Here is a 27,616-nt window from a genome sequence, read left to right as displayed (position 1 = left end):
GCATGAAGGGTAGGGTATGGCACGAGTTCCATGCCACATCTGCACTACTTGTGGTGTTGAGGTCCTCTTGGACGCGGAGGGTGACTTCCGGCCCTTTCATTCCTCCTAGGAACTATTCCTCCCCGTTCCCCCTTTTTCTTTTTTTTGTTTTTGTTTTTATTTTATTTTTGTTTTTAAGAAAAAAAAAAAGAAGAAAGAAGTAACCTAACCATGGAAGCCCTAATCCATGAACCTGCTACCCCCGGGCCCCTTACTGATACCGCACCCCATTCTGACCCTGTCTCATTTTTTGACCACTCTTTGGACACTCCTGATGCCCCTGCACCTCTTGCTGGTGCTGTTTCATCACCAGCTTCAGGTACCGGGGTCTCGACTGACTAATCCGATTTGTCTGACCTCCGCCCTTCTTTGACTTGCTTCCAGCTTCTCCCTCTATGGTGCGGCAATTTTCGAATCGCCAGCCCGTCCCACATCGGACCAACTCTGGTCCCACTTCTAAATGCCAACGACAATCTCCTGATGTTGTTACTCTGTTACCTTCCCATTCTACTCCGAAAAGACCGACACATCATGCACTCCCTCTCCACACTCGGTTTCGGACCACACAATGGACTAAATTCTTTACTTTAAGACCGGCTTCTTCTATTGCCTATCTTTCTGACCATAGTATTGGCAAAGTGCTCCTATGCCATATTAGTAGAGATATTTCATTTCATGCTCTCAAGAGCAGTACGCGCATCATCACTGTCCAGAATGCTACCCAGGCTCATGATCTTTCTCTCCTTTTGCATGTCGATACTGTTCCTATTACTATTGAAAAACATCTTTCTCTCAATTCTTGTAGTGGTACTGTCATTCTGCCCCATACCATAGTCCAACAGATTATCCAGACATGTGGCAATGACATTCTTGAACAGCTGGAACTCCAGGATCTCCCAATCCTCAAAGTAGACACTTATGTCCTTCCTGCCCGCGGGCGGAGATGATACCCTTGCAATGTGGCTCGATTAATTTTCGACAGCCGTGAACTCCCATCCTGTTTATGTCGCGGGACATCAGTTACAAGTTCGAAAGGTGATCCCTACGCCATAACAGTGTAGAAATTGCTGGCATTTTGGTCACCCAGTGAAATATTGCAGATCTATAGCTGAATGCCCAGTCTGTGGTGCCGACGACCATTCTAATACGTCTTGCAGTCGACCTCCCTCTTGCCTTAATTGTCATGAGGCTCACCCTTCATACTCTTGCCATTGCCAGGTCTACTTAAATGAGCATGAAATCCGTTGCCTCAAAGAAGCAGAAGGTCTCCCTTATGCTATGGCAGTTTCTCATCTCCACCTCCACGGGAGACTACCCAGTGTCTCTTATTCTCGTGTTTCAAAAACTCCCCCCCCCCCTCACTTTTGGGGTCCCATCTTCTGCAGCCTCCTCTGTTGTTACCCCTTCCATAGCCACTTCTGTATCTAATTCTTTTGCTGTCCTGGGCTCAGACGTCCCTACTTCAACAACTCAGTCTGCTCTGACATCTTCGAGTTCTCACTCACAAGCCCTGGTATCGACAAGATCTTGTACGACACCTTCTACCAATTGCCCCTCTACTTCTGAGAAGTAGAGGGGCTCAAATCTTCCTTGCCCCCTCCTTCCCTTCTTCTGCCCTCCCATTTTACCTTTCCAGTCTCTGTACCTGGTTCTTCCCCTCTCACTGGATCTATTACAAGTGTGGAGGTTCAATCCCTTCCTCATTCTGTGCCTCCCTCCCGTCCCCTCCAGAGTCTCTCCCTCTTCTGCCACCTCCCAGGTTTCTGCCTCTTCTGTCCCCTCCCACACTTCTTCTCCAGTTCCCAGCACGCTTTTGTCCCCCCCCCACTTTAGTACAGTCCATTACTGTCCCAATCTTTACTCACCCTCCTCCTCCTATCTCCAATATTGTCTCCCATACAACGTCTTTGAATTCAGAAACACTTGACGCTATTTCAGAATATGTTGCATAGACTAAACCTTCAATGGACACTGATCCACCTCCTGTTCCTTCTCTTCTCTCCCCTCCATCTCCACAACTTTCTTTGCAATGCTCCATTCCTTCGCTGCTTAAACATCTTCTGATGCCACCCCACATAGACTTTTCTAACCCCCTCTAGTCCGTAGGTGCCCTTCCCTACAGATTCCTGGTATTTTCCTCATTGCCAATCATGGCCTATTTACAGTGGAATATCCACGGCCTCAGGGGTAATCGGGGTGAGCTTCAGATGTTGCTTTCCATGTTTTGCCCTGTTGGTGTTTGCTTACAAGAACCAAAATTACACTCGGCTGTTTTCCAACCCATCTCAGGCTATAATTTATTGTATTCTTCGGATCCTTTCTCAGATGGGACCTTTAATGAAAGTGCTCTTCTATGCAATGATATTCCGTACTGTCAACTATTTGTCCATACCTCACTGCATTACACTGCAGCCCGTATCCACTTGAATAAGTGGTTTACAATATGTTCTTTATATCTCTCTCCTTCTCGGGCATTTTCTATCCCAGATTTTGCCTTTCTTGTTTCATCCTTACCACCACAACCACCACTTCTGTTACTTGGCGATTTTAATGCCACCATTTCCTCGGGGGGGGGGGTCTCATTGTGACTCATGTAGCATCCAGTTAGAGGCTTTTCTCGCCTCTCACCCCCTCCATGTTTTAAACATGGGTACTCCCACCCATTTTGATCCTCATACTCATACTCTCTCTTGCATTGATCTATCGGTCTGCTCTTCCTCCACTGCACTAGACTTTGCCTGGTCAGTTCTGCCGGACTTACATGACAGCGATCATTTTCCAGTCAGTTTTACTTCATATTCACCACCTTTCCGTAGCCCTCACTGGCAATTTGATCGGGCAAATTGGGACCTTTATTCGCAACTCACTGCTTTTAGTGAGGTTCCTTCTTCATCCTCCATTGATGAGCTCCTACACCTCTTCTCGACATCAGTTTTAACCGCAGCTTCTCATTCTATACCCCAAATCTCAGGCAGGCATTCTCAGAAGTGCGTGCCTTGGTGGTCTCCTGCTTGTGCTCATGCAGTACGTTTGAAATGCACTGCATGGGGCAGGTACCGGTACAATAGAACCGATGAGAGACTTCTTGATTTTAAGCAGAAGCATGCGGTCGCTCGCCGTGTCATCCGTGACACTAAACGCACTTGCTGGCGAGATTGTTTCCACCATCACCTCTGTGAGTGCAGTCTGGAAAAATGTGAAGAAATTGAGTGGCAAATACTCTCCTGACCCGGCTCCTGTTCTATGGGTTGCCGGTGTTGATAGAGCAAACCCTCTTGACTTTGCCATTGAAATTGGCACGCATCTGGTCCGTATTTCCCGGGGGCTTCATCTATGCCCCTCATTTCTTTCCTCAAAATCTGCCAGAGAGTTGGTACCCTTGGACTTTTCTTCACTCAGAGAACAGTATAATGTGCCTTTTACACTTCGGGAACTGGAGGCAACACACTCAGCTTGCTGATCATCGGCAGCTGGGCCTGACGACATTCGTATTCGTATGTTACAACATTTACATCAGTCAGCCCTTGTAGTCCTCTTACACCTCTTCAATCTTATTTGGTCACAAGGAGTTCTTCCCCAGCTGTGGAAATCTGCCATTGTTCTCCCTTTCCGCAAGCCGGGTACTACGGGACATGATGCCTCCCACTATCGTCCCATTGCTCTTACTAGTGCAATTTGCAAAGTGTTGGAACGTCTGGTAAATCGACGTTTAATGTGGTATTTAGAGACACACAACAGTCTCTCCACTAGCCAATATGGCTTTCTTAAGGGCCAATCTACCATAGACCCCTTACTACACTTGGATACGTATGTTCGTAATGCCTTTGCAAATAAGCACTCAGTTATTGCCATATTTTTTGACCTTGAGAAGGCATATGACACAACTTGGAGGTATAATATTTTGGCCCAAGCCCACTCCTTAGGCCTCCGAGGCAATCTACCATCTTTCCTTAAGAACTTTTTAACTGCGAGACATATCCGTGTTTGAGTCAATGATGTGCTCTCCCCGGACTTTGTTCAAGCTGAAGGTGTCCCTCAGGGATGTGTTCTGAGCACAACACTTTTTCTCCTTGCTATAAATGATTTGGCCTCTGTTCTTTCATCCAATATTTGGTCATCACTCTATGTAGATGACTTCGCTGTTACTTGTGCAGTCGCTGACTGTCACCTCATTATAGTTTCTCTCCAGCATGCGGTTGACCATGTTTCCAATTGGGCCACCACACATAGGTTTAAATTTTCCAGTACCAAAACTCACCAAATTACTTTCGCTAGACACTGTCATCTCTGATCATCCTTTGTACCTCTATTGCTTCCATATCCCTGATCATGATACAGTCAGGTTTCTAGGCCTTCTCTTTGACTGTAGGTTATCCTGGAAACCCCACATTACCTCTCTGAAGGCAACTTGTTAAAGCCAGCTGAACCTTCTTAAAACCCTTGCTCATCTTTCATGGGGAACTGATCGTCGACCTCTCCTTCGCCTACATTCAGCCCTCATTTTACCGAAACTCGATTATGGTGACCAGATCTATTCAGCAGCCTCTCCTGCTACTCTCTCTAGCCTTAACCCCGTCCATCACCAAGGATTACGTTTATGCCTTGGTGCTTTTCGCTCTTCCCCTGTTGAGAGCCTTTATGCAGAAGCGAATGTTCCATCCTTGTTTGATCGCCGTGATGCCCATTGCCTTCGCTACTATGTACACACTCACAATCTCCGCAATCCTTCCATTTATAGAATGGTCACTGATATTAGTAGACATTCTTTATTTGTTCGCCGCCCCTGTTTGCTCCATCCCTTCTCTCTTCGCCTACATTCGCTCTGGTCTTCCCTTCAGTTACCCCCTTTATATGTTCATGTAGCATCTAACTTTTCCCTACCCCCCTGGGAAGTTCCAGCTGTTCAGGTCTGTTCTTTCTCACTCCCTTGCTCGTAAGCCCAACTGCCTATGGTGGCTTCCCTCTCTTTTTCTTGACCACTTCCACTCTCATTCTCATGCCATCTTGGTGTACACAGATGGCTCTAAGTCTTCTGACGGCATCGGATTTGCAGCAGTGTTTCCGGACAGCGTTGTCCGAGGGCATTTACTATCTTCAGCTAGCATTTTTACTGCTGAATTGTATGCCATTCTTGCAGCACTTATTCGTATCACATCTATGCCTGTGTCATCGTTTGTGGCGGGAGGCTACTCTCTCCTGCCTTCGCATTGGCCACACTCGTCTTACTCATGGGTATCTCATGGAGAGGCACCCTGTTCCTCTCTGTGAGAAGTGTCAAGTTCCAGTATCAATTAGCCACATTCTGTTAGACTGCCCTCTCTATCAACGAGCACGCAGAATTTACCTCCAACGTTGTCTCCTCTCTACTACTCTCTCTCTTTACTTTCCCTTCTTGCTGATTGACCCTCCTTTAATCCTGACTCTCTCATTGACTTCTTAACAATGACGGATTTACTCCACAAACTCTAATGATGATACCTTTTGCACTCCCCTCAGCCCTTTCTACCTCAATCTCTTGCTGCCCTCAACCCTTTCACCATCCACTGCCCCGCTGTTCTCCGTAACCTATTACTCATCCATCTCCCTTTTACCACCTGATACCCTCGCTTCCTTCCTGCCCTGCAGCGCTGTATAGCCCTTGTGGTTTAGTGCTTCTTTTTGATTATAATAATCTCTTCAAGGGGGGCTCCTTGACATGGCAAAGAGGCTCTAGGTCTCAGGAATCAAATCCTTTAGTATCCTTCCTTAAACCAAGTCTAAGTACCTCCCAGTCCTCCCTTCCCTATCCCTTCCTCCCCATACCCCTTCTTCTTTTTTCCCCTTCCCTCCCCTCTCCCAACCCTTCCCCTTTTCCCCATTCCATTTGTAGCCTCTGGGGCCTTCCCCTCTGGCATTACGGTTTCTAGGTGGGGAGTGGCATGCTGGGGTTCATCCCCCTCCGTGAGGTCCCTTGGGTGGTGTGGTTTGCCGTGGAATCTGAGTTGTCTGAGGATGCCCTGCTCCCTTCCCGGATTTCCGGGTCGTGGGCGGGGTGTCCTTCAGATGATGGGTGTATCTCCAGAAGCTGCCTGTCAGTTCTGGGAGGTGGCAGCCGAGGGAGGTATGCTTTGTGGCAGGTTTCCGACCGTCCTTTATTTTTTGTCCGCCAAGGTAGCGCGATAGATGTGAGGCTGCTATCCCGGAGCGCTGGTTTACTGGCATGAAGGGTAGGGTATGGCATGGGTTCCATGCTGCATCTTCACTGCCAATGGGCTCGAGGCCCTCTCAGATGAGGGAGGGAGCTTTCAGCCCCTGCATGCCTTCTTGCGACTGTCCCTCTTTTTGTTCTTTCCTCCATTCTTTTTTTCTTAAAATAACAAGAAATGAGATATACAGAAGATGCATCTATTATTATGGAGTCTTTGCCCAGTGAAACCCTTCCTCTCCCAGGCTCCATTCTGATCCCACACCTTATTCTGACCCAGCTTCATTATCGGACCATTCTCTCGACTCTTTTCATACCCCTGTACCTTCTGCCAGTGATGTTTCGTCACCTGCTGCAGTGTCACCCATTTCTGTTCATGCCTCTGCTTCTAGCATGGCTTTCACGATGTGTTCAGCTTCCCCGAGTATGGTGCGACGGTTCTCAGATTGCCCACCTCCCTTGGTTCAGACCTCTCGCGGTTCTACTCCTAAGCATCCAAGACAACCTACTGATGACAGTTCTTTGATGACCACTCAAAAATGACCTGCATGACACTTACTACCTTTGCGTACCAGACTCACGAGTACGCAATGAACAAAATTCTCTTCTTTACAAACAACATCTCAAACTGATTATCTTTCTGATCACGGAGTTGGTAAAACTCTTTTACTGCACATTGGCCAAAATATATCCTTCCACATTCTTCGAAGTGCTGTGCTTGTCATAACAGTGCTGAATTCAGAGCAAGCTCGTGCTCTCTCCCACATCACTTCCTTAGATAACATACCAGTCAACATTCGTAAGTACGCTACTCTTAATTCTTGCAGTGGTACTGTAGTCTTACAGCGTACCATTGTACAGAGTGATTTTTTTTTGTCTTGTGGCAAGGATATTTTAGAACAGTTAGCCCTTCAGAACCTCCCTATCCTCAGGGTAGATATGTATATCCTGCCTGCTCGTGGGCAGAGGCGCTTTCCTAGTAACATCAATCATTTAACCCTTTCAGGGTCGACAGGCCCTCTCAGAGACTTGTTCTCAGGGTTGGCCAAATTTCAAAAAAAAAAAAACTATTTTTTCTTATGGAAAGATAGAGAATCTTTTCCCGATCATAATGACACCAAAATTATGAAATTTGATGGAAAACTTACGGAATTATGCTCTCGTGAAGTTAGCGGTCTCGATGATGTTTACGCATCGGCGATTTTGCCCACTTTGATCCCTATTTTCGGCCAATTCCACTGTACTAGTCGACAAAAATCATAACTATTTCGTTAGAACTCCATTTTTTCTATCGAATGAGTACAAGAAACCACCCATTTACCGATTTCATCTATCCAATACAGTGGTCAGAATTTAGCAATTTTGCCAATTTCAAACAAATTTCAAAAGATGCCAATTTCCGAATAGGGTCCAGAATAAACAGGAAAGACATTCCTGGCACTAAAATAACATTTCCTCTGTTCATTAGTCACGTCTCAAGGCCCTTCTTACATTCTTTTGCTTTCCACTTTGAAATTTTATTCTCACAAAAAAATAGAAGATTTACTGTTATGCAGACTACTGCATTAGTGTAGAAATGGTATAAATAATATCAGTGCACTTGTGAAAGAATATTAGACTCACCAATTGACGTGTATTGGGACGCATAGCACGATTTGTTTACTTTTGAACTTTGGTAAAAATCAAACATTTCTGCTACCTTGAGCTCAATTTCAAAGTACTTTTCATTGTAAAACCAGTCAAAATCATCTCAATTTCTGTAATATGTCTTCCATTCTATAAAATGAGACCAGGAAAACTAGAATACAACAATAAATACCATATGAAAATACAGTGCAAAGTTGCTGTTTTAATCCAAAAACACGGTCAGTTTTTTTTTTCTCATTACACACTGTGTGCTGCAGGGTTTTTTCTTATACCGTGCACACTGACCACATAGACCCATTCTTTCATATGTAGGCCTACCAGCTTTCTCTCATTAGATTTGAGGGCGCTAGAATTTAGGCGTACTAGTACATCAAAAACCCTGGTGCGTAAGCCGTACTAGTACAGCCGAAACCCTGAAAGGGTTAACTTTCAACTGCTGTGAACTTCCGTCCTCTGTCTATATTGCAGGACATCACCTAGAGGTCTGTCGAGTAATTCACACTCCCCAACAGTGTCTTAATTGCTGGCATTTTGGACACCCTGCTAAACACTGCAAATCTGTGGTGGAATGCCCAGTCTGCAGTGCAGCAGATCATTCCAATACATCTTGTAGTCTTCCCCCTTCTTGTCTCAATTGCAGAGAACCTCATCCTTCCTTTTTACGCTGTTGCTAGGTTTATCGTAATGAATGAGAGATCCATTATCTTAAGCAGCGTGAGGGCCTCACTTACACTATGGCTGTCTCTCAGCTCTGCCTTCAAGGTAGACTCCCTTGTGTCCTGTATGCTCGGGTAGCATGAAGACCTCCAACCTCGATGGTCCTCCCACCTCCCAATCCCTTTGTGTCTGTGTCTTCCAGGGCCACCCCAGTTTCTAATTCTTTTTCAGTTTTATCCTTTTGACACTCCTACCTCCGCACCACTTCCTACTTCTACTTCATCTCACTCGCTTGCTTCTCAGTCTACGAGACCTTGCAGATCTACACTTTCTTCGTGTCCATCATATGCACAGAATACAGTGGACCCTTGACCAACGCTGACATCATCTAATGATAAAATCGCCTAATGATGTGTTTCCGAGTAAAAATATTGGCTCGACCAACGGTGAAAAACTTGGGTAAGGACATTCGTCCCGAACGCGTCCGCCTTCCGCCGTCCAGCCCGAGCGCCTCAGCTGCCCTGCCTTCAGCTAGTGTGCCATTGTTTACAAGCCAGGGCGGATGGTTTCACGCATACATGTGATATATTTTGCATTATTCCATTGTTTTTAGTGCTTGTAACTACTAAATAAGCCACCATGGGCCCAAAGAAAGCTTCTAGTGCCAACCCTGTGGTAAAAAGGGTGAGAAATACTATCGTACCTTGGTCAGCTGTTGCACCACCGTCAGCTGCTGCTGTACCATGGTCAGCTGCTGCTGTTGCTGCACCACTGTCAGCTGCTGCTGCACCACCATCATGTGCTGCTGTACCATGGTCAGCTGCTGCTGCACCACTGTCAGGTGCTGCTGTACCATGGTCAGCTGCTGCTGCACCACCGTCAGCTGTACTTCTCGAAGATGTGGAGTGCGTGTTGTTGGTGTGGCTTAACGAGAAATGATTACTGAGAAACAATTAACCCCAGAGGGTTAACCACCCAGGATAACCCAAGAAAGTCAGTGCGTCATCGATGACTGTCTAACTTATTTCCATTGGGGTTCTTAATCTTGTCCCCCAGGATGCGACCAACACCAGTAGACTAACACTTAGGTGAACAGGAAAAAATGCCTGGAACTAGTGCTCATATTGGTGAATTTAAGGCCAGGAAAGGTTGGTTTGAAAGATTTAAGAATCGTAGTGGCATACAGTGTGATAAGGCATGGCGAAGCTGAAAAATTCCAACCCCAACAAGTGTTCAATTGTGACGAAACAGGCCTGTTCAGGAAGAAAATGCCAAACAGGACCTACATTACTCAGGAGGAAAAGGCACTCCCAGGACACAAGCCTATGAAAGGCAGGCTAACTCTCATGTTTTGTTGTAATGCTAGTGGGGATTGCAAAGTGAAGAAGCCTTTACTCATTTTTTTTTTAATACTTTTGGCTGTCTGGAATGGATTAATTGGATTTCCATTATTTCTTATGGGAAAAATTAATTTGGCTAACGATTAATTCGGCTAAGGACAAGCTCTCTGAAACAGATTAATATCGTTGGTCGAGGGTCCACTGTATATCTTTTACTTCAGAGCCTCGTTCTCGCCCCCTTTCCAGCTCTCACACTAAGGTAGAGGTTCACCCTTCCCCCCCCTTCATGTAATCCCCTCTTCCCTTGTTCCCCCCATCTTCCTCCATAGTTACCCTCCAACTTCCTTCCTCTCCTATTACACTGCAGGCCTCTTCTACCCAAGCCGATGCATCTCTCCAGGTTCATACTCTCTGCTTCCTTCAGACCTCTTTGGTTGCCTCCTTAGTTATTCCAACCTTTCCTTGCAATGCCTCTCCTGTCTCCGACACTATGGCATTGTCGGCTTCCTTAACAGAGACGTTAGATGCTATCTCCAGCTATGTTGCAGAGATGACACCCCCGATGGACACCAATGCAACTCCTCCTACCCCTTCTATTTCACGACCCTTGCAACAATCTCTTCCTCTGCAACACTAACATTCTTCCTTACACCCTTACCATTACCCTCACACATTGACTTTACAGATCCTGAAAGCCCATAGGTTTTATCATTTCTTATTGCCAATTTTATTTCTGTACATAATGTCTTTTTTACAATGGAATATTTGTGGCCTTAGGGGCAACTGAGGAGAACTCCAAGTGTTGCTCTCCCAGTTGTCCTCAGTATGTGTTGGGTTGCAAGAGCCCAAAATTCATTCTGCCATCATTCGCCCCATTTTGGGCTATGTGCTGTTGCATTCTTCAGATCCTTTACCTGATGAATCATTTAATGAAAGTGAGCATCTTGTGTGCATTGATATACTGTATCAACAAGTTTTTATTCGTTCCCCACTGCATTATATTGCAGCTCGTATTTATTTACACAGATGGTTTACAGTTTGCTCTCTCTGTCTTTCTCCCTCCCATGCATTCTGTATCTCTGATATCGCATTTTTAATTTCTTCTCTACTGCCGCCCATCTTGTTGTTGGGTGATTTTAACGCTCACCATCGTCTGTGGGGAGGGTCCCACTGCGACTCTCGTGGTGATCAGTTGGAGAGACTTCTCACTTCTCATCCTCTTCATGTTTTAAATACAGGTGCTCCTATCCATTTTGACTCTCGCACTGTGTCTCTCCTGCATTGATCTTTCTATCTATTCCTCACCTATTACACTTAATTTGACATGGTCTTTTGTTCTAGATTTACATGATAGTGATCACTTTCCTATCCTTCTTACTTCTACTACATATACCTGACCGTTTCGTAACCCTTGTTGGCAATTTGCTAGAGCGGATTGGGACTTACACTCCCATCTTACCACCTGTTGCGAGGACCCTCTTTCGTCGTCTATTGATGAACTGACACACCAGTTTTCGACCTTAGTCCTAACTGTGGCGACTTGTTCTATCCCCCAAACCTCAGGTAGGCATTCTCAGACATGCATACCTTGGTAGTCTCCTACATGCGCCCATGCAGTGCGTTTAAAACATGCTGTGTGGGGCTGTTATTAATATAACCATACCACTGAGCATCTGTTGGATTTTAAGTGGGCAAGGGCAATTGCTTGCCACCTCATACGCAGCGCTAAATGCACTTGTTGGCGAGACTACGTGTCTACCATTACCTTATGTTCCCCTATGTGTGCGATTTGGTAAAAGGTGCAGAAATTGTTTGGTCAGTACACTCTGGACCTAGCTCCTGTTTTGGGGGTTGCTGGAGTTGTCGCAGAACCTTTAGAAGTTGCCACAGAAATCGGGAACTATCTTGTCCGTATCTCCCGAGGGCTTCACCTCTGTCCCTCATTTCTTACATCTAAACCTACCAAAGAGCAATTGCCCTTAGATTTCTCCTCTGATGGATTGGAGCCTTATACCGTACCTTTTACTCTTCTAGAATTAGAGTCCACACTTTCCATTTGCTGGCCGTTGGCACCGGGACCTGATGATATCCACATCAGTATGCTACATCTCCATTCTACGTCCTTTCCTGTTCTTTTCGTCTTTTCAATCTAATTTGGGAGTGAGGGATTCTCCCACAACACTGGAAATCAGCTGTTGTACTACCGTTTAGCAAACCGGGCACCTCAGGGCTTGACACCTCTCACTATCATCCCAGTGCCCTGACCAGAGTGGTCTGCAAGGTGATGGAACAATTGGTGAATAGACGTTTGATGTGATTCTTAGAGAGACACAATAGCCGCTCTTCTTGCCAGTATGGCTTTTGCAAAGGCCGCTCTACTTTAGACCCCTTGCTCAACTTAGATACATATATTCGAAATGCCTTTGCTAACAACCACTCTGTCATAGCAGTCTTTTTCGACTAGAGAAGGCATATGACACCACTTGGAGGTATAACATTTTAGTCCAAGCCCACTCCTTAGGCCTCTGCGGTAATCTACCAAACTTCATTGCTGCTTTCTTGTCCAATAGACATTTTCGGGTCTGTATTGGCGCCTCGTTTTCCTTGGACTTTGTACAAGCTGAAGGAGCTCCACAAGGTTATGTCTTCAGTGCTACTCTTTTTCTCTTAGTTATAAAAGACCTACCTTCCATTCTTCCTTCGCATATTTGATCATCACGTTATGTTGATGACTTCCCTATAGCTTACTCGGGGGCTGACTGTTGACTAGTAGCAGCCTCCCTTCAGGTTGTGATAGTTCGAGTCTCCCATTGGACCACTTCTCATGGCTTTAAATTTTCCAGTACGAAAACCTGATTCATCACCTTCTCTTGACATCCGGTTATACCAGATACTCCCCTGTACTTACGTGGTTCACATATCTGGCATGTGATACAGTCAGGTTTCTGGGCCTGCTCTTTGAATGCCGGCTGACATGGAGACCTCACATTTCTTTGTTAAAGACAACTTGCCATGGTTGGCTAAATCTCCTTAAGGTTCACGCACATCGTTCATGGGGAGCAGATCGTCGCACTCTTCTCCATTTGCATTCCACCCTAGTCTTGTCCAAGCTAGATTATGGTGACCAGATCTATTCTGCGGCCTCTCCCACAACTCTAAGTTAGATCCTATTCATCACCAAGGTCTCCGTCTGTGCCTTGGTGCCTTTTGTTCATCCCCTGTTGAGAGCCTCTATGCAGAAGCGAATTTTTCCATCATTGTCTGATTGCTGTGATGCTCATTATGTTTGATCTCATGACCTCTACAATCCTTCCGTATATAGGATAGTCACTGATGTTAGTAGACGTTCTTTGTTTGGACAGTGTCGTGTGAGAGAATTTATTATCCTCGGCTAACATTTTTACAGCTGAATTGTATGCCATTCTTGTAGCACTTATCTGTATTGCATCTATGCCTGTGTCACTATTTCTGGTCGTTTCAGACTCCCTTAGTGCTTTGCAGGCTATATGGAAATTTGATACACCTCACTCCCTAGTTCTTCATATCCAATTTTGGTTACACTGTATCTCTAGCAAACACAGATATATTGTTTTTTGTTGGGTTACTGGTCATGTTGATGTGCAGGGCAATGAACAAGCAGATACTGCTGCACGGTCAGCAGTACATAACCTCCCAGTTTCATATGGAGGTGTTCCGTTAACAGACTATTTTGCTGTAATTGCTACCCATCTTCATACCCGTTGGCAACAACGTTGGTCTGATCTGCTCCATAACAAACTTCATTCTATTAAACCGAGTGATGTATAGGTTTCTGGCCATCTTCTCGTCATCAGTGTCGAGGTTTGGAGTCTACTTTCTCCCATCTTCGCATCGGCCACACTCATCTTACTCACGGGTATCTCATGAAGAGGCGCCCTGTTCCTCTCTGTGAGAACTGTCAAGTTCCAGTATCTGTTAGCCACATTCTATTGGACTGCCCCCACTATCGACGAGCATGCAGAATTTACTTCTAACGTCGTCTCCACTCTGCTGCCATTTCTTTACCTTCCCTTCTTGCTGGTGGACCCTCCTTTAACCCTTTGAGGGTCGACAGGCCCTCTCCGAGACTCGTTCTCAGGGTCGGCCAAATTTAAAAAAAAAATAATTTTTTCTTATGAAAAGATAGAGAATCTTTTCCCGATCATAATGACACCAAAAGTATGAAATTTGATGGAAAACTTGCGGAATTATTCTCTCGCGAAGTTAGCGATCTGGGCGATGTTTACGCATTGGCGATTTTGCCCACTTTCAGCCCCATTTTCGGCCAATTCCACTGTACTAGTCGACAAAAAACATGAATATTTCGCTAGAACTCCATTTTTTCTATCGAATGAGTGCAAGAAACTACCCATTTATCAATTTCAACTATCCAATACAGTGGTCAGAATTTAGCAATTATGCCAATTTCACACAAATTTCCAAAGATGCCAATTTCCGAATAGGGTCCAGAATAAACAAGAAAGACATTCCTGGCACTAAAATGACATTTCCTCTGTTCATTAGTCACGTCTCAAGGCCCCTCTTACATTCTTTTGCTTTTCACTTTGAATTTTTATTCTCACAAAAAATAGAAGATTTACTGTTATGCAGACTACTGCATTAGTGTAAAAAATGGTATAAATAATATTGGCACACTTGCAAAAGAATATTAGACTCGCCAGTTGACGTGTATTGGACACTTGGCATGATTTGTTTACTTTTGAACTTTGGTAAAAATCGAACATTTCTGCTACTTTGAGCTCAATTTCAAAGTACTTTTTATTGTAAAACCAGTCAAAATCATCTCAATTTCTGTAATATGTCTTCCATTCTATAAAATGAGACCAAGAAAACTAGAATACAACAATAAATACCATACGAAAATACAGTGCAAAGTCGTTGTTTTATTCCAAAAAAACGGTCAAAGTTTTTTTTTTCTCATTACGCACTGTGTGCTGCAGGATTTTTTTTATACTGTGCACACTGACCACATAGACCCATTCTTTCATAAGTAGGCCTACCAGCTTTCTCCCACTAGATTTGAGGGCGCTAGAATTTAGGCGTACTAGTACGTCAAAAACCCTGGGTCGTAAGCCATACTAGTACGGCCGAAACCCTCAAAGGGTTAATCCAGACTCATTGACTTTTTGACAGCAACTGATTTATTACACAAACTCTGAGGATGATGTCTCTAGCACTCTGCTCAGTCCTTTCTACCTTAATCTCTAACTACCCTCTACCCCTGCACTATCCACTGCCCTGCTGCACTTCATAACCTAATAATCATCCCTCTACCTCTTGCTACCCATTACCCCTGCATCCTTCCCTGCCCTGCTGTACTGTATAACCCTTGTGGATTAACACTTCTTTTTGATTATAATAGTGAAGGTTCTACTGTAGTTGAAAATATCAATTATTGTACATAAGTAAAATGTATTAATTAGCAACTAAATGGAAAATAATATTTTAAGGAGATAATAGTTGCCAGTTTGTTTGCCTGATATAGGTAACTAAACCTTACTGTAAGAAATAACATCTTAAAGAAGTGAGACAGTCTGGTCCAAGACAGAGCTGCTCTGTGATGCTTGGGTTGGAGTATGGAAAAGGGTACTTTTATACAGTTCAGGACATATATTAAAATGAACATTTCACCACTCATCAAATGTTTCCTTAAATGTCCTGAACTGTGCACAAGTGTCCATTTCCATGGTTTGTCAGTACCATCATACCATTTACAACCAATGTGTTGAATTGCTGTGAGGATGATCCCAGAAACTGGGTACGGTTGGTAGGTCATCCACAGCTCCATTATCAGATACACATGAAGCAGATAAACCTGAAAAATCATACACTTAGAAGAAAGGTGAATATGAATAGCAGGGGAAAAAAATAAGGTAAAATCATAAAAAAATTATCCTTGAAGTAGAATTACTGTACCTTTCTTTATTAGTTCCTCTCCAGAGAGGTGTCTTGATGCTGGTGAGGGACTCTTGAACCAGGAAAGTGGACCTGTCCTCTCCTTGAATTGAACCTAATTACCTCCCATTTCTCATGGCACTTTTCCCTGGTCCCCAATAATATGATAATTTATTTGAATTGGCAGGAGGGTAGGTTCTAATTCTTGGGGCCACCACTTCACCTTCAATTGACTATCATAATTTGTGCCTTTGTATGGGGTTATCTACTTTCTTATTTGCTAACTTAGTCCATCTCTTTACTTCTTTTTTCTTTTACATTGAAGAAGCATTTCCTGATGAGAATCTGCTGCTTTGAGGGGTATAGTTCTATCTCCTGGTTCTGCTTGTTTTTACTGATTCTTGGCCTCCAGGATTAGATAATACTTACTCTTGAAACTGTGTACTGAACTTATGTTTGCTTCCATCACCTCTTTAAGTTTATTCCACATGAAACCAACCTGTTCATTGCATAGGCTGCAATAATAAACCAAGGCATTTTTTTCTCTGACCATAGAGGTCATGATTTCACTCTGGCTACCTTTTTTTTTTAAACATTCTGCGCTGTGCTCCTACATCTCGGAGAATAAGAGGTGAAATTTGTCTGGTAGGTGCTACCATCTTCCACCTTGAGTTAAGAGTGAATGTTTACATTTCTTAACTAAGCCATGCTCATGTACAGCCCTTTAATAATTTAAATACCCCATTTTATTGTATTCACTGATAAATAGTTCTAGATTTTTATATAATTAGTTGAATGTCTGGCAAATACATTATATAGGTAGATAAAGTAAGATATAAAATAAAAATTCATGGTTAAATGAGTTGAAAACTTAAGATAAATATTCTCTTTCTGTCCCTCCCATCAACTAACTCATTCATTTTCATCTTCCCCATGCTTCAACAACCTTGCATTCACCTCTGTTATTGTTCACCATCACCTGGTCTTGGGTCTAGTGTTGCTCAGTGCTTAATTATTCTCTACAGGGAAGATGTTCCAAGTTTTATTTGTCACTCCAAGACCACACATTTCTAGTCCATCTCTGTGTTATGCAATACCATAAATAATCTAAAATATGCATGTTAGAATGTGTAAGACACATGTGCATCATTTAGGCATTAAGATATGCTTCACCCACCAGGGGCTGATTGATAAGCTTCTGGTGGGCAAAACATCTCTCAATAAAGATAACCAGGTGTTGCACATGTCTCATTCATGAACTTGTCAGTATTATATATCTTTAATGAATCACTTTGAAGATGGACAGCAGTTGCAAGCCTCACTTCCAGTCAGGCTTGGGGGCTGGAAGTATGCAGATCCTCTCAGATTGCCCTACCAGCTTTCCTAGCCTCTTCCATAGCATCAAACGAGTTGAAAGAAATTCTTCCGGACAACCTCAGTGACTCAGCAAAAATACAGGACCCTAGCTATGCCAGTGCCATCACTGAATGGAGGAGACTTGCTGCTCCAGCACCAACACCTAGTGCAGCACTGGCCTACAAACAATCAAGTTGGGATGGCCCTGTTGCTGAAAAGGTGCTTGCCAACATTCTTAGGGATGTAACATCAGACAGGGAGACTGCTCATCTCCAAGCTGTGAGAGCACATCACTCTGGGGACTTCCTGAAAAAACAGTTCCCATTTCGGCAATGGGAACACACCTCGACCCTAAGACTCTCAGTATTGCAGTGGCTCTCCACCTCACTGCCCCAATTCACACGGAATACGTATAAGGGTATTTTTGACAATGTGCAAGCCGACCAATATGGTCTACATGGTCTTGACTGCTTCAGAACCAAGGGTTGGCATGCAAGACACAATGAAGTCAGTGACATCATAAAGAGAAGCTGGATGCCCAGCCAAGAGAGAGCCCCGATCACTAGCAGCCAACAATACTTACAACCCAGCAAACTGCCCTGATGTAATCACCATCTGTCCTTGGAAGAATGGCACACTCTTAGCATGGGGCTATACCTGCATGTCAATGCTGGCTGACACCTACATCCATCAGTGTTGGGTGATAGGGAGGCGCTGCTGATCACAGGGAGGAGTACAAGATCGGCAAGTACAGAGACATAAGCCAACAGTATCAGTTTGTCCCTACGGGATCAGAGACCTTGGGATCATGGGGAAAAAACGCCACATGCTTCCTTAAAGAACTGGATTCTAGACTCATCGACACCACCAGGGACTCGAGGGTGGCCATTTTCATGTTCCAGCACCTCAGTGTGGCCATTCAGAGGGGAAATGCTTGCTGCATACTTGGCTCGCATCCAGCTTCGGAAGAGCTGGAGGAGATTCATAATCTTTGATATAATGTACCAATGTATTCATGTTTGTATTTTTTTTTGTCAATGTTTTTTGTCTATAAATAAAGTTCACATAGAATCTAGAATATAGGGGGTGGTAGGAGAAGAAAATATTCAAACAGCTCCTGAGAGAACTTTGAGTTTTCCCTGAAGTATGTTTAATTCTCTTCTCTGACATTGAGGGTCCCTAGTTCTAGGGGTGGTATCTCCCTATATTTTTTGTTTCATATATATATATATATATATATATATATATATATAGATATATATATATACATATATATACATATATACAGTGGACCCCCGCTTAACGATCCCCTCCATATGCGACCAATTATGTAAGTGTATTTATGTAAGTGCTTTTGTACATGTATGTTTGGGGGTTTGAAATGGACTAATCTACTTCACAATATTCCTTATGGGAAAAAATTCGGTCAGTACTGGCACCTGAACATACTACTGGAATGAAAAAAGTTCGTTAACCGGGGGTCCACTGTATATATATACATATATATATATATATATATATATATATATATATATATATATATATATATATATATATATATATATATATATATATACAAACACACACAGTGGACCCCCGGTTTACGATCACCTCCCAATGCGGCCAATTATGTAAGTGTATTTATGTAAGTGCGTTTGTACGTGTATGTTTGGGGGTCTGAAATGGGCTAATCTAATTCACAATATTCCTTATGGGAACAAATTCGTTCAGTAATGGCACCTGAACATACTTCTGGAATGAAATAATATCGTAAACTGGGGGTCCACTGTAGATATATTTATATACACTAATATATATATATATATATATATATATTTATACAGTGGACCCCCGGTTTACGATATTATTTCATTCCAGAAGTATGCTCAGGTGCCAGTACTGACCGAATTTGTTCCCATAAGGAATATTGTGAATTGGATTAGTCCATTTCAGACCCCCAAACATACACATACAAACGCACTTGCATAAATACACTTACATAATTGGTCGCATTAGGAGCCGATCGTAAACCGGGGGTCCACTGTATATATATGTATATATATGTGTGTGTATATATATATATATATATATATATATATATATATATATGTATATATATGTATATATATGTGTGTGTGTATATATATATATATATATATATATATATAAATGGTATAAACCTTGGTAATAAATACCGACAAGTTGGTTTAGAAAGACACGTAAGCAAACACTGACATATTTATTAGAAAACGTTTCGGTCATGGGACCTTGATCACTTCTAACATACAGAGGTAGAAAGACATTATATATAGGCGGAGAGTGAGGTGTGAGTGACGCATGGTGACATGAAGAATTCCATGTTGGGATGAGGACAGGTAGACAATGAGATCATGTGACTCCTGTGTTGTTGGATTGGTGGTGCTTAGCCTGCTTAAGTATCATATATGCTAATGTTTTTGAAATTTTGTGGAACCCCCCCCCCCTTTTTTTTTTTTTTAAATCATTGTATGAGAGACCAGTGATGTAATTAGTGTTTAATGGATGAGTTAGGAGGAAGTGTCAGCCACACTAGGACTCAAACACATACTTTTTTCATGTATTGATCTCTTGATTTGTTTAACTTAAATTGTACTTGACTTTGAGAGCACTCATTTTCCTATTGTCATTATTTCCCATCCTCCTTGGCCATCTCGATATGGACGGGGCTATTATGGTTCTGAGGGTCATTTGAAGTGTGATGTCTTCACACCTCTATCAAGACAGGTATAGCACTGAACAAGTAACGATGATTTTTTTAACACATCAACAGTTTCCCATATGTGTAATGTAAACCAGAGAAATAAACACATTCACTTTCATTCATTCATTACTTGTCTTGCCTTGCCGAGGGTGTGCATTTGAAATGACATTCTGAACCACAGCATTCCCACTTATTCTTCATAGTGCAAGCACAGTACTTTCCTTCCTCCAGAACTCAGTCATCTAACCAGTTTCCTTGAATCCCTACTTTTTTTTCCCATCAATTATTCTGATTAGTTTCATCTTTTATAAACCCCCATTGCTGACGTAATTAACAAATACAGTAAGTACATTTACCTCCTCCACACAAGCACTCGTCACCTTGCTGTTTTTTTATGTTTAATCTTAGACTTCCTTCTTTTATACATCTCGCCATTCCATGCAACTTTTCTTTAGAATTTTTTCAAAACCATTGTCATTAGCAGAGTAACTGTAACTCCTACCTCATATTCTAGTCGTAATCTTTTAAGATCACACCTCTCTCCAATACTAGCATTCACTTAGTTTACAACCCCATCAATGAACATAATAAACATTGACAAATATAAAAAAAAAAACATACTTTTATGGGAAAATAGTCTTCTACTCCCTTGTATAACCTGAGCCTCACTTTCCTCATAACAGTCCTTGGCTTTTATAATCTACCACCTACTCTATACATTGGCAACACCCACTACATATCTCTTCTATCCATCCTAATGTACTGTAAACCTTTTATAAATCCTTAAATTCTTAGTCGTGCATACCCTTCCTGTCCTAAATCCTAGGTCCTCTGCAATCCTCCTGTCTTTTGCTCAACTCTTTCGATAATTATTATATACAGTGGTACCTCGGGATACGAATTTACTTCGTTCCAGAAGGCTATTCAAGTGCCAATACCGAACGAATTTGTTCCCATAAGGAATAATGTAAATTAGATTAACCCATTTCAGACCCCCAAAAATACACTTGCAAAAGCGCTTACATAAATACAGTTACATAACTGATCAAGTTTTGAGTTGTTCGTATCCCGAGGTACCACTGTACATGTAGTACATTTTACCCACTACACTCAAAATGTTTATTCCCTGTAATTCACACTCTTATGTCCTCTTCCTTTATACAGTGGTACTATGCAGTGGCAGTTTACAACACACTGGGGCACCTGGGCACCAAAGCTTTGGGGACCTTTCTTTGTCCTACGTTATAAAAAAAAATTATGGTCTTGTACCAGTACTGATTTTTTAAATACATAATCTGCAATAATTCAGTACAAAAATAAATTATGAATTAATATCATATTCTTTTTTGTGGCTGTTGGTTTTTATCAGATCATGTACTGTAATTTTTTTTTTTTTTGAGTATCTCTCTCAGAACAATGCTTTACATGCACTATAGAAGTCTTTTAGCACTGCTTTGTATTGCAATGGCACTGCAGCACATTGGTATTTTAAAACTGCTTGTTTGTTTATATAGGTGTATCCTTAATGTAATGTAATACAAATGCATGCATGCCCGTTAACCCTAAAAAATTCTGCATATTGTATTGTAAACTTTTTATTAGTTAATAAAGTTTACATTTTGACTAAAAGCTATTGATTGTTAAATATTTAATTCATAATTTGATTTATGTAAGAATATTGATGATCTTGATGCTAAAGGTTACTATTGTGGTCTCTTATTTAATTCAGATAACATTTGAGAAATGCAAGAGTTAAAACATTTCCTTTATGAAACTATTGCTTACAAGTGTTTCATGTTGCATAATTTAAAATAATATTTAGGTAGCACAAGTGATGGAAGACCTTTAGACACTGACACTTCACCATCATCATCACCTCAAGAATCTCCAAACACCTTTATTAATGGCCGATCAACTGAGTCTTTGTCATCTTTGGTGTCTGATGATCCTCGGCCTCCACCAAGAAGGGTAAGAGAAACGTTGAAGTCATATCACATTGCTGTTCTCACTGGCTTATGTAGCAAAGTTTGTTGTTTCTTTCAGACTCTTCCTACATCATATAATAATAGTATTGTATAGAGTAATCTTTCTGTAATTCAGAATAGTGAGAGGATGAAGGGTGTCTGAATTACAGGTACAGTGGTACCTCAAGTTTTGAACAGCTCCCAACTTGAGCAATTATGTAAGTGTTTTTTTGTAAGTGCTTTTGTAAGTGTATTTTGGAAGGTCTGAAATGAACTAATCTAATTTACATTATTCTTTATGGGAACAAATTCGTTCGGTATCGGCACTCGAACAGCCTTCTTGAACGAATTAAGTTTATAACTCGAGGTACCACTGTATTCAGAATACAGTATCATAATACTGTATTAGTTTGAATTTTCTTTCTTATTTGGAAACAAATTCATTAGTGGAAAGGTTTTTCCAAATTAAAATTTGTTGCAAAAATGCATATCACCTTATACTATTGTCATAGATAATACTTATTCATTTTTGCAAATGTATATGAATCAGCACTGCCATGTTTAGATTAATAATATTGGAGTGTAATCAATTACTGCTGTGGTACTCCACTATATTAGTATGTATAGTATGTGTATATATGTTGTTGTTGTCGTTTGTCCATCGATTTGACGAGGACCATCTAGTCATCCTGGGGTCGAAGTTGGTGGGTACGCAGATGACTTGTCAGGCCAATCCACGCACAAAACGTTCTCTGGCAGTGTGGACAGGGAAGGGTGGCGGCATCGAGGGGTCTGATGGCTCTGGTCTTCCTCACCTGCCTGCGCTGCTCAGCTAGTGAAATTCTGCTTGCCTCGCAGGATGTTGCCCCTTTCTGGACAACTGCTCGCCAGTCATTCCTGTCCTGAGCTATCAGCTCCCACATGGTGTGGTTGATGTTGAAAGCTTTCAGAGCAGTCTTAAGGGTGTCCTTATAGTGCTTCTTTTGGCCTCCTTGAGAGCGCTTTCCATGCTGCAGTTCGCCAAACAAGAGTTTCTTTGGCAGCCAGTGGTCTGGCATGCGAGCAACGTGACCTGCCCAGCGAAGCTGTGTCTGCATTAGGATGGTGTAGATGCTAGGCAGGCCAGCTGTAGTCAGCACTTCTGTGTCTGGGATCTTATCTTGCCATTTGATGCCAAGAATTTTTCTGAGCCGTGTGGTGTGGAAGTGGTTCAACTTTCTGGTGTGACATTTGTAGACAGTCCAGGTTTCGCAGCCATAGAGAAGTGTGGTGAGGACTATGGCTAGGTACACCTTGATCTTGGTGCTTGTGGTGATGCCTCTTCGGTTCCATACATTCTTGTGGAGCCTGCCGAAGGTGGCACTGCCTTTGGCAAGTCTGGCATTCACCTCATCATCGATGACAACGTTTCTGGAAAGGGTACTGCCGAGGTAGGTGAATTTATCTACAGCGTTCAGTCGCTGCCCGTTGATGGTGATGTTTGGCTCAACATACGTCTTTCCCGGAGCAGGCTGGTGCATCACTTCAGTCTTCGTTGTACTGATTGTCAGCCTGAAGTTGTTGCAGGCGTCAGAGAACTTGTCAACACTGTGCTGCATGGCGGCTTCTGAAGCAGCGTTGAGGGCGCAGTCATCAGCAAATAGCAGGTCATTGATGGTGTCAGTTGCAGCCTTGGTTTTTGCTTGAAGCCTCCTGAGGTTGAAGACAGACCCATCTGTACGGTACCTGATGCCGATTCCTGCGTCTGTGTCCCTGAATGCGTCTGTAAGCATGGCCGAGAACATCAGGCTGAACAGGGTGGGAGTAAGCACGCAGCCTTGTTTCACTCCATTTGAGACTGGGAATGGTTTAGATGTCTCTCCGTTGTCTTGGACTCTGGCCAGCATTCCATCGTGAAGTTGGCATACGATGGCGATAAATGTCTTTGGGCAGCCATACTTTGCCATGATTCTCCAAAGGCCCTCTCTACTAACGGTGTTGAAGGCCTTGGTCAAATCGATGTAGGTGGAGTACAAGTCGGCGTTTTGTTCCTGACATTTCTCCTGTAGCTGTCTAGCAGCGAACACCATGTCGATAGTCCCTCGATCTTTCCGGAAGCCGCACTGGCTTTCAGGTAGGAGTCCTTGCTCTAGATGTTCATTGAGCTGATTGAGTAGAACTCTAGCCAGGGTTTTGCCTGCGATGGAGAGCAGGGAGATACCACAGTGGTTGTCGCATGCCTGGCGGTTTCCTTTTCATTTGTAGAGATGCACGATGGAAGCATCTTTAAAGTCCTGAGGAATATATGTATATACAGTGGACCCCCGCATAACGATTACCTCCGAATGCGACCAATTATGTAAGTGTATTTATGTAAGTGCGTTTGTACGTGTATGTTTGGGGGTCTGAAATGGACTAATCTACTTCACAATATTTCTTATGGGAACAAATTCGGTCAGTACTGGCACCTGAACATACTTCTGGAGTGAAAAAATATCGTTAACCGGGGGTCCACTGTATTATTATTTTTTATTATTATCACACTGGCCGATTCCCACCAAGGCAGGGTGGCCCGAAAAGGAAAAACTTTCACCATCATTCACTCCATCACTGTCTTGCCAGAAGGGTTTACCTGGAGTGAGTTCCGGGGGTCAACGCCCCCGCGGCCCGGTCTGTGACCAGGCCTCCTGGTGGATCAGAGCCTGATCAACCAGGCTGTTGCTGCTGGCTGCACGCAAACCAACGTACGAGCCACAGCCCGGGTGCTTTACACTATAGTTTTTAAACTGCAACATTAACACCCCTCCTTCAGAGTGCAGGCACTGTACTTCCCATCTCCAGGACTCAAGTCCGGCCTGCCGGTTTCCCTGAACCCCTTCATAAATGTTACTTTGCTCACACTCCAACAGCACGTCAAGTATTAAAAAACATTCGTCTCCATTCACTCCTATCAAACACGCTCACGCACGCCTGCTGGAAGTCCAAGCCCCTCACACACAAAACCTCCTTTACCCCCTCCCTCCAACCTTTCCTAGGCCGACCCCTACCCCGCCTTCCTTCCACTACAGACTGATACACTCTTGAAGTCATTCTGTCTCGCTCCATTCTCTCTACATGTCCGAACCACCTCAACAACCCTTCCTCAGCCCTCTGGACAGCAGTTTTGGTAATCCCGCACCTCCTCCTAACTTCCAAACTACGAATTCTCTGCATTATATTCACACCACACATTGCCCTCAGACATGACATCTCCACTGCCTCCAGCCTTCTCCTCGCTGCAACATTCATCACCCATGCTTCACACCCATATAAGAGAGTTGGTAAAACTATACTCTCATACATTCCCCTCTTTGCCTCCAAGGACAAAGTTCTTTGTCTCCACAGACTCCTAAGTGCACCACTCACCCTTTTCCCCTCATCAATTCTATGATTCACCTCATCCTTCATAGACCCATCCGCTGACACGTCCACTCCCAAATATCTGAATACATTCACCTCCTCCATACTCTCTCCCTCCAATCTGATATCCAGTCTTTCATCACCTAATCCTTTTGTTATCCTCATAACCTTACTCTTTCCTGTATTCACTTTTAATTTTCTTGTTTTGCACACCCTACCAAATTCATCCACCAATCTCTGCAACTTCTCTTCAGAATCTCCCAAGAGCACAGTGTCATCAGCAAAGAGCAACTGTGACAACTCCCACTTTGTGTGATTCTTTATCTTTTAACTCCATGCCTCTTGTCAAGACCCTCGCATTTACTTCTCTCACAACCCCATCTATAAATATATTAAACAACCACGGTGACATCACACATCCTTGTCTAAGGCCTACTTTTACTGGGAAATAATTTCCCTCTTTCCTACACACACTAACTTGAGCCTCACTATCCTCGTATTATTATTATTATAATCAAAAAGAAGCGCTAAGCCACAAGGGCTATACAGCGCTGCAGGGTAGGGAAGGAAGCAAGGGAATTGGATGGCAGAAGGGAGGGGGGATGATCAGCAGGTTACAGAAAACAGCGGGGCAGGGGATAGTACGGGGGTAGAGGGTAGCAAGAGATTCAAGTAGAAAGGGCTGAAAGTATCAGAATCTGTGAAGTAAGTCAGTTGTTGTCAAAAAGTCAATGAGAGAGTCCGGATGAAAGGTGGGTCCATCAGCGAGAAGGGAAGGTAAAGAGAGAGCAGCGGGGCGAAGACGACGACAGAGGTAAATTCTGCGTGCTCGTTGATAAAGTGGGCAGTCCAACAGAATGTGGCTGACTGATAATGGAGCTTGGCAATTCTCACAGAGAGGAGCAAGACGCCTCTCCATGAGATATCCATGAGTAAGACGAGTATGGAGAATGCGAAGACGGGAGAGAGTAGTCTCCCAACCTCGACACTGGTGATAAGAAGACGGCCAGTAACCTATACTCGGTTTAATAGACTGAAGTTTGTTGCCAAGCATAGTAGACCAACGTTGTTGCCAACGGGTGTGAAGGTGGGAAGATATTACAGCAAAATAGTCCGTACATGGAATACCTCTATAAGAAACTGGTAGGTCATGTACTGCTGACCGCGCAGCAGTGTCTGCCTGTTCATTGCCCTGTACGTCAACATGACCAGGGACCCAACAAAAAACAATATCTTTATGCTTAGTAAAGATGCGGCGTAGCCAAAGTTGGATACGGAGGACTAAGGGGTGAGGTGTATCAAATTTTTGTATAGCCTGTAAAGCACTAAGGGAGTCTGAGACAACCACAAATGATGACACAGGCATAGATGCAATACGGATAAGTGCTGTAAGGATGGCATATAATTCAGCAGTAAAAATACTAGCTGAAGATAGTAAATGCCCTTGTACGACGCTGTCCGGAAACACTGCTGCGAATCCTACGCCGTCAGAAGACTTAGAGCCATCTGTGTACACAGCAATGGCATGAGAATGAGAGTGAAAGTGGTCAAGAAAAAGAGAGCGGGAAGCGACCGTAGACAGTTGGGCTTTCGAGCAAGGGAGGGAGAAAGAACAGACTCGAACAGCTGGAACTTCCCAGGGGGGTAGGGAAAAGTGAGATGCTACATGTACATAGAAAGGTGGTAGTTGAAGAGAAGACAAGAGCGAATGAAGGCGAAGAGAGAAGGGACGGAGTAAGCAGGGGCGGCGAACAAATAAAGAATGTCTACTAATATCAGTGACCATTCTATAAATGGAAGGATTGCGGAGATCATGAGAGCGTACATAGTAGCGCAGGCAATGGGCATCACGGCGATCGGATAAGGATGGAACGTTCGCTTCTGCATAGAGGCTTTCGACAGGGGAAGAGCGAAAAGCACCAAGGCATAAACGTAATCCTTGGTGATGAATGGGGTTAAGGCTAGAGAGAGTAGCAGGAGATGCCGCTGAATAGATCTGGTCACCATAATCAAGTTTCGATAAAATAAGGGTGGAATGTAGGTGAAGGAGGGTTCGACGATCAGCTCCCCATGAAAGATGAGCAAGGGTTTTAAGAAGGTTCAGCCGGCTGTGACAAGTTGCCTTCAGAGAGGTAATGTGAGGTTTCCAGGATAACCTACGATCAAAGAGGAGGCCCAGAAACTTGACTGTATCACGTTCAGGGATACGGGAGCCATAGAGGTACAAAGGATGATCGGAGATGAGAGAGCGTCTAGTGAAAGTGATTTGGTGGGTTTTAGTGCTGGAAAATTTAAACCCATGTGTGGTGGCCCAATTGGAAACACGGTCGACTGCATGCTGGAGAGAAACTGTAAGGAGGTGACAGTCAGCGCCTGC

The 27,616-nt window shown here is 43.4% G+C and overlaps 1 protein-coding gene across 1 annotated transcript in view; it reads left to right on the top strand.

Annotated features, from left to right (window-relative positions):
* The window catches only part of Asap (ArfGAP domain of ASAP), a gene marked incomplete in the record, with an annotated part of 838,555 nt that overhangs the window by 799,137 nt on the left and 11,802 nt on the right, over positions 1-27,616 (top strand). The window contains 1 exon segment of the mRNA XM_070084261.1: positions 21,720-21,865. Within this exon segment, the coding sequence (XP_069940362.1) occupies positions 21,720-21,865 (146 nt within the window).

Source organism: Cherax quadricarinatus, chromosome 12 (genome assembly GCF_038502225.1).
Source record: "Cherax quadricarinatus isolate ZL_2023a chromosome 12, ASM3850222v1, whole genome shotgun sequence".
Classification (NCBI taxonomy): domain Eukaryota; kingdom Metazoa; phylum Arthropoda; class Malacostraca; order Decapoda; family Parastacidae; genus Cherax; species Cherax quadricarinatus.
The sequence above is the reverse complement of the archived record's forward strand: the minus strand, read 5'-3'. Positions and strand labels throughout refer to the sequence as shown.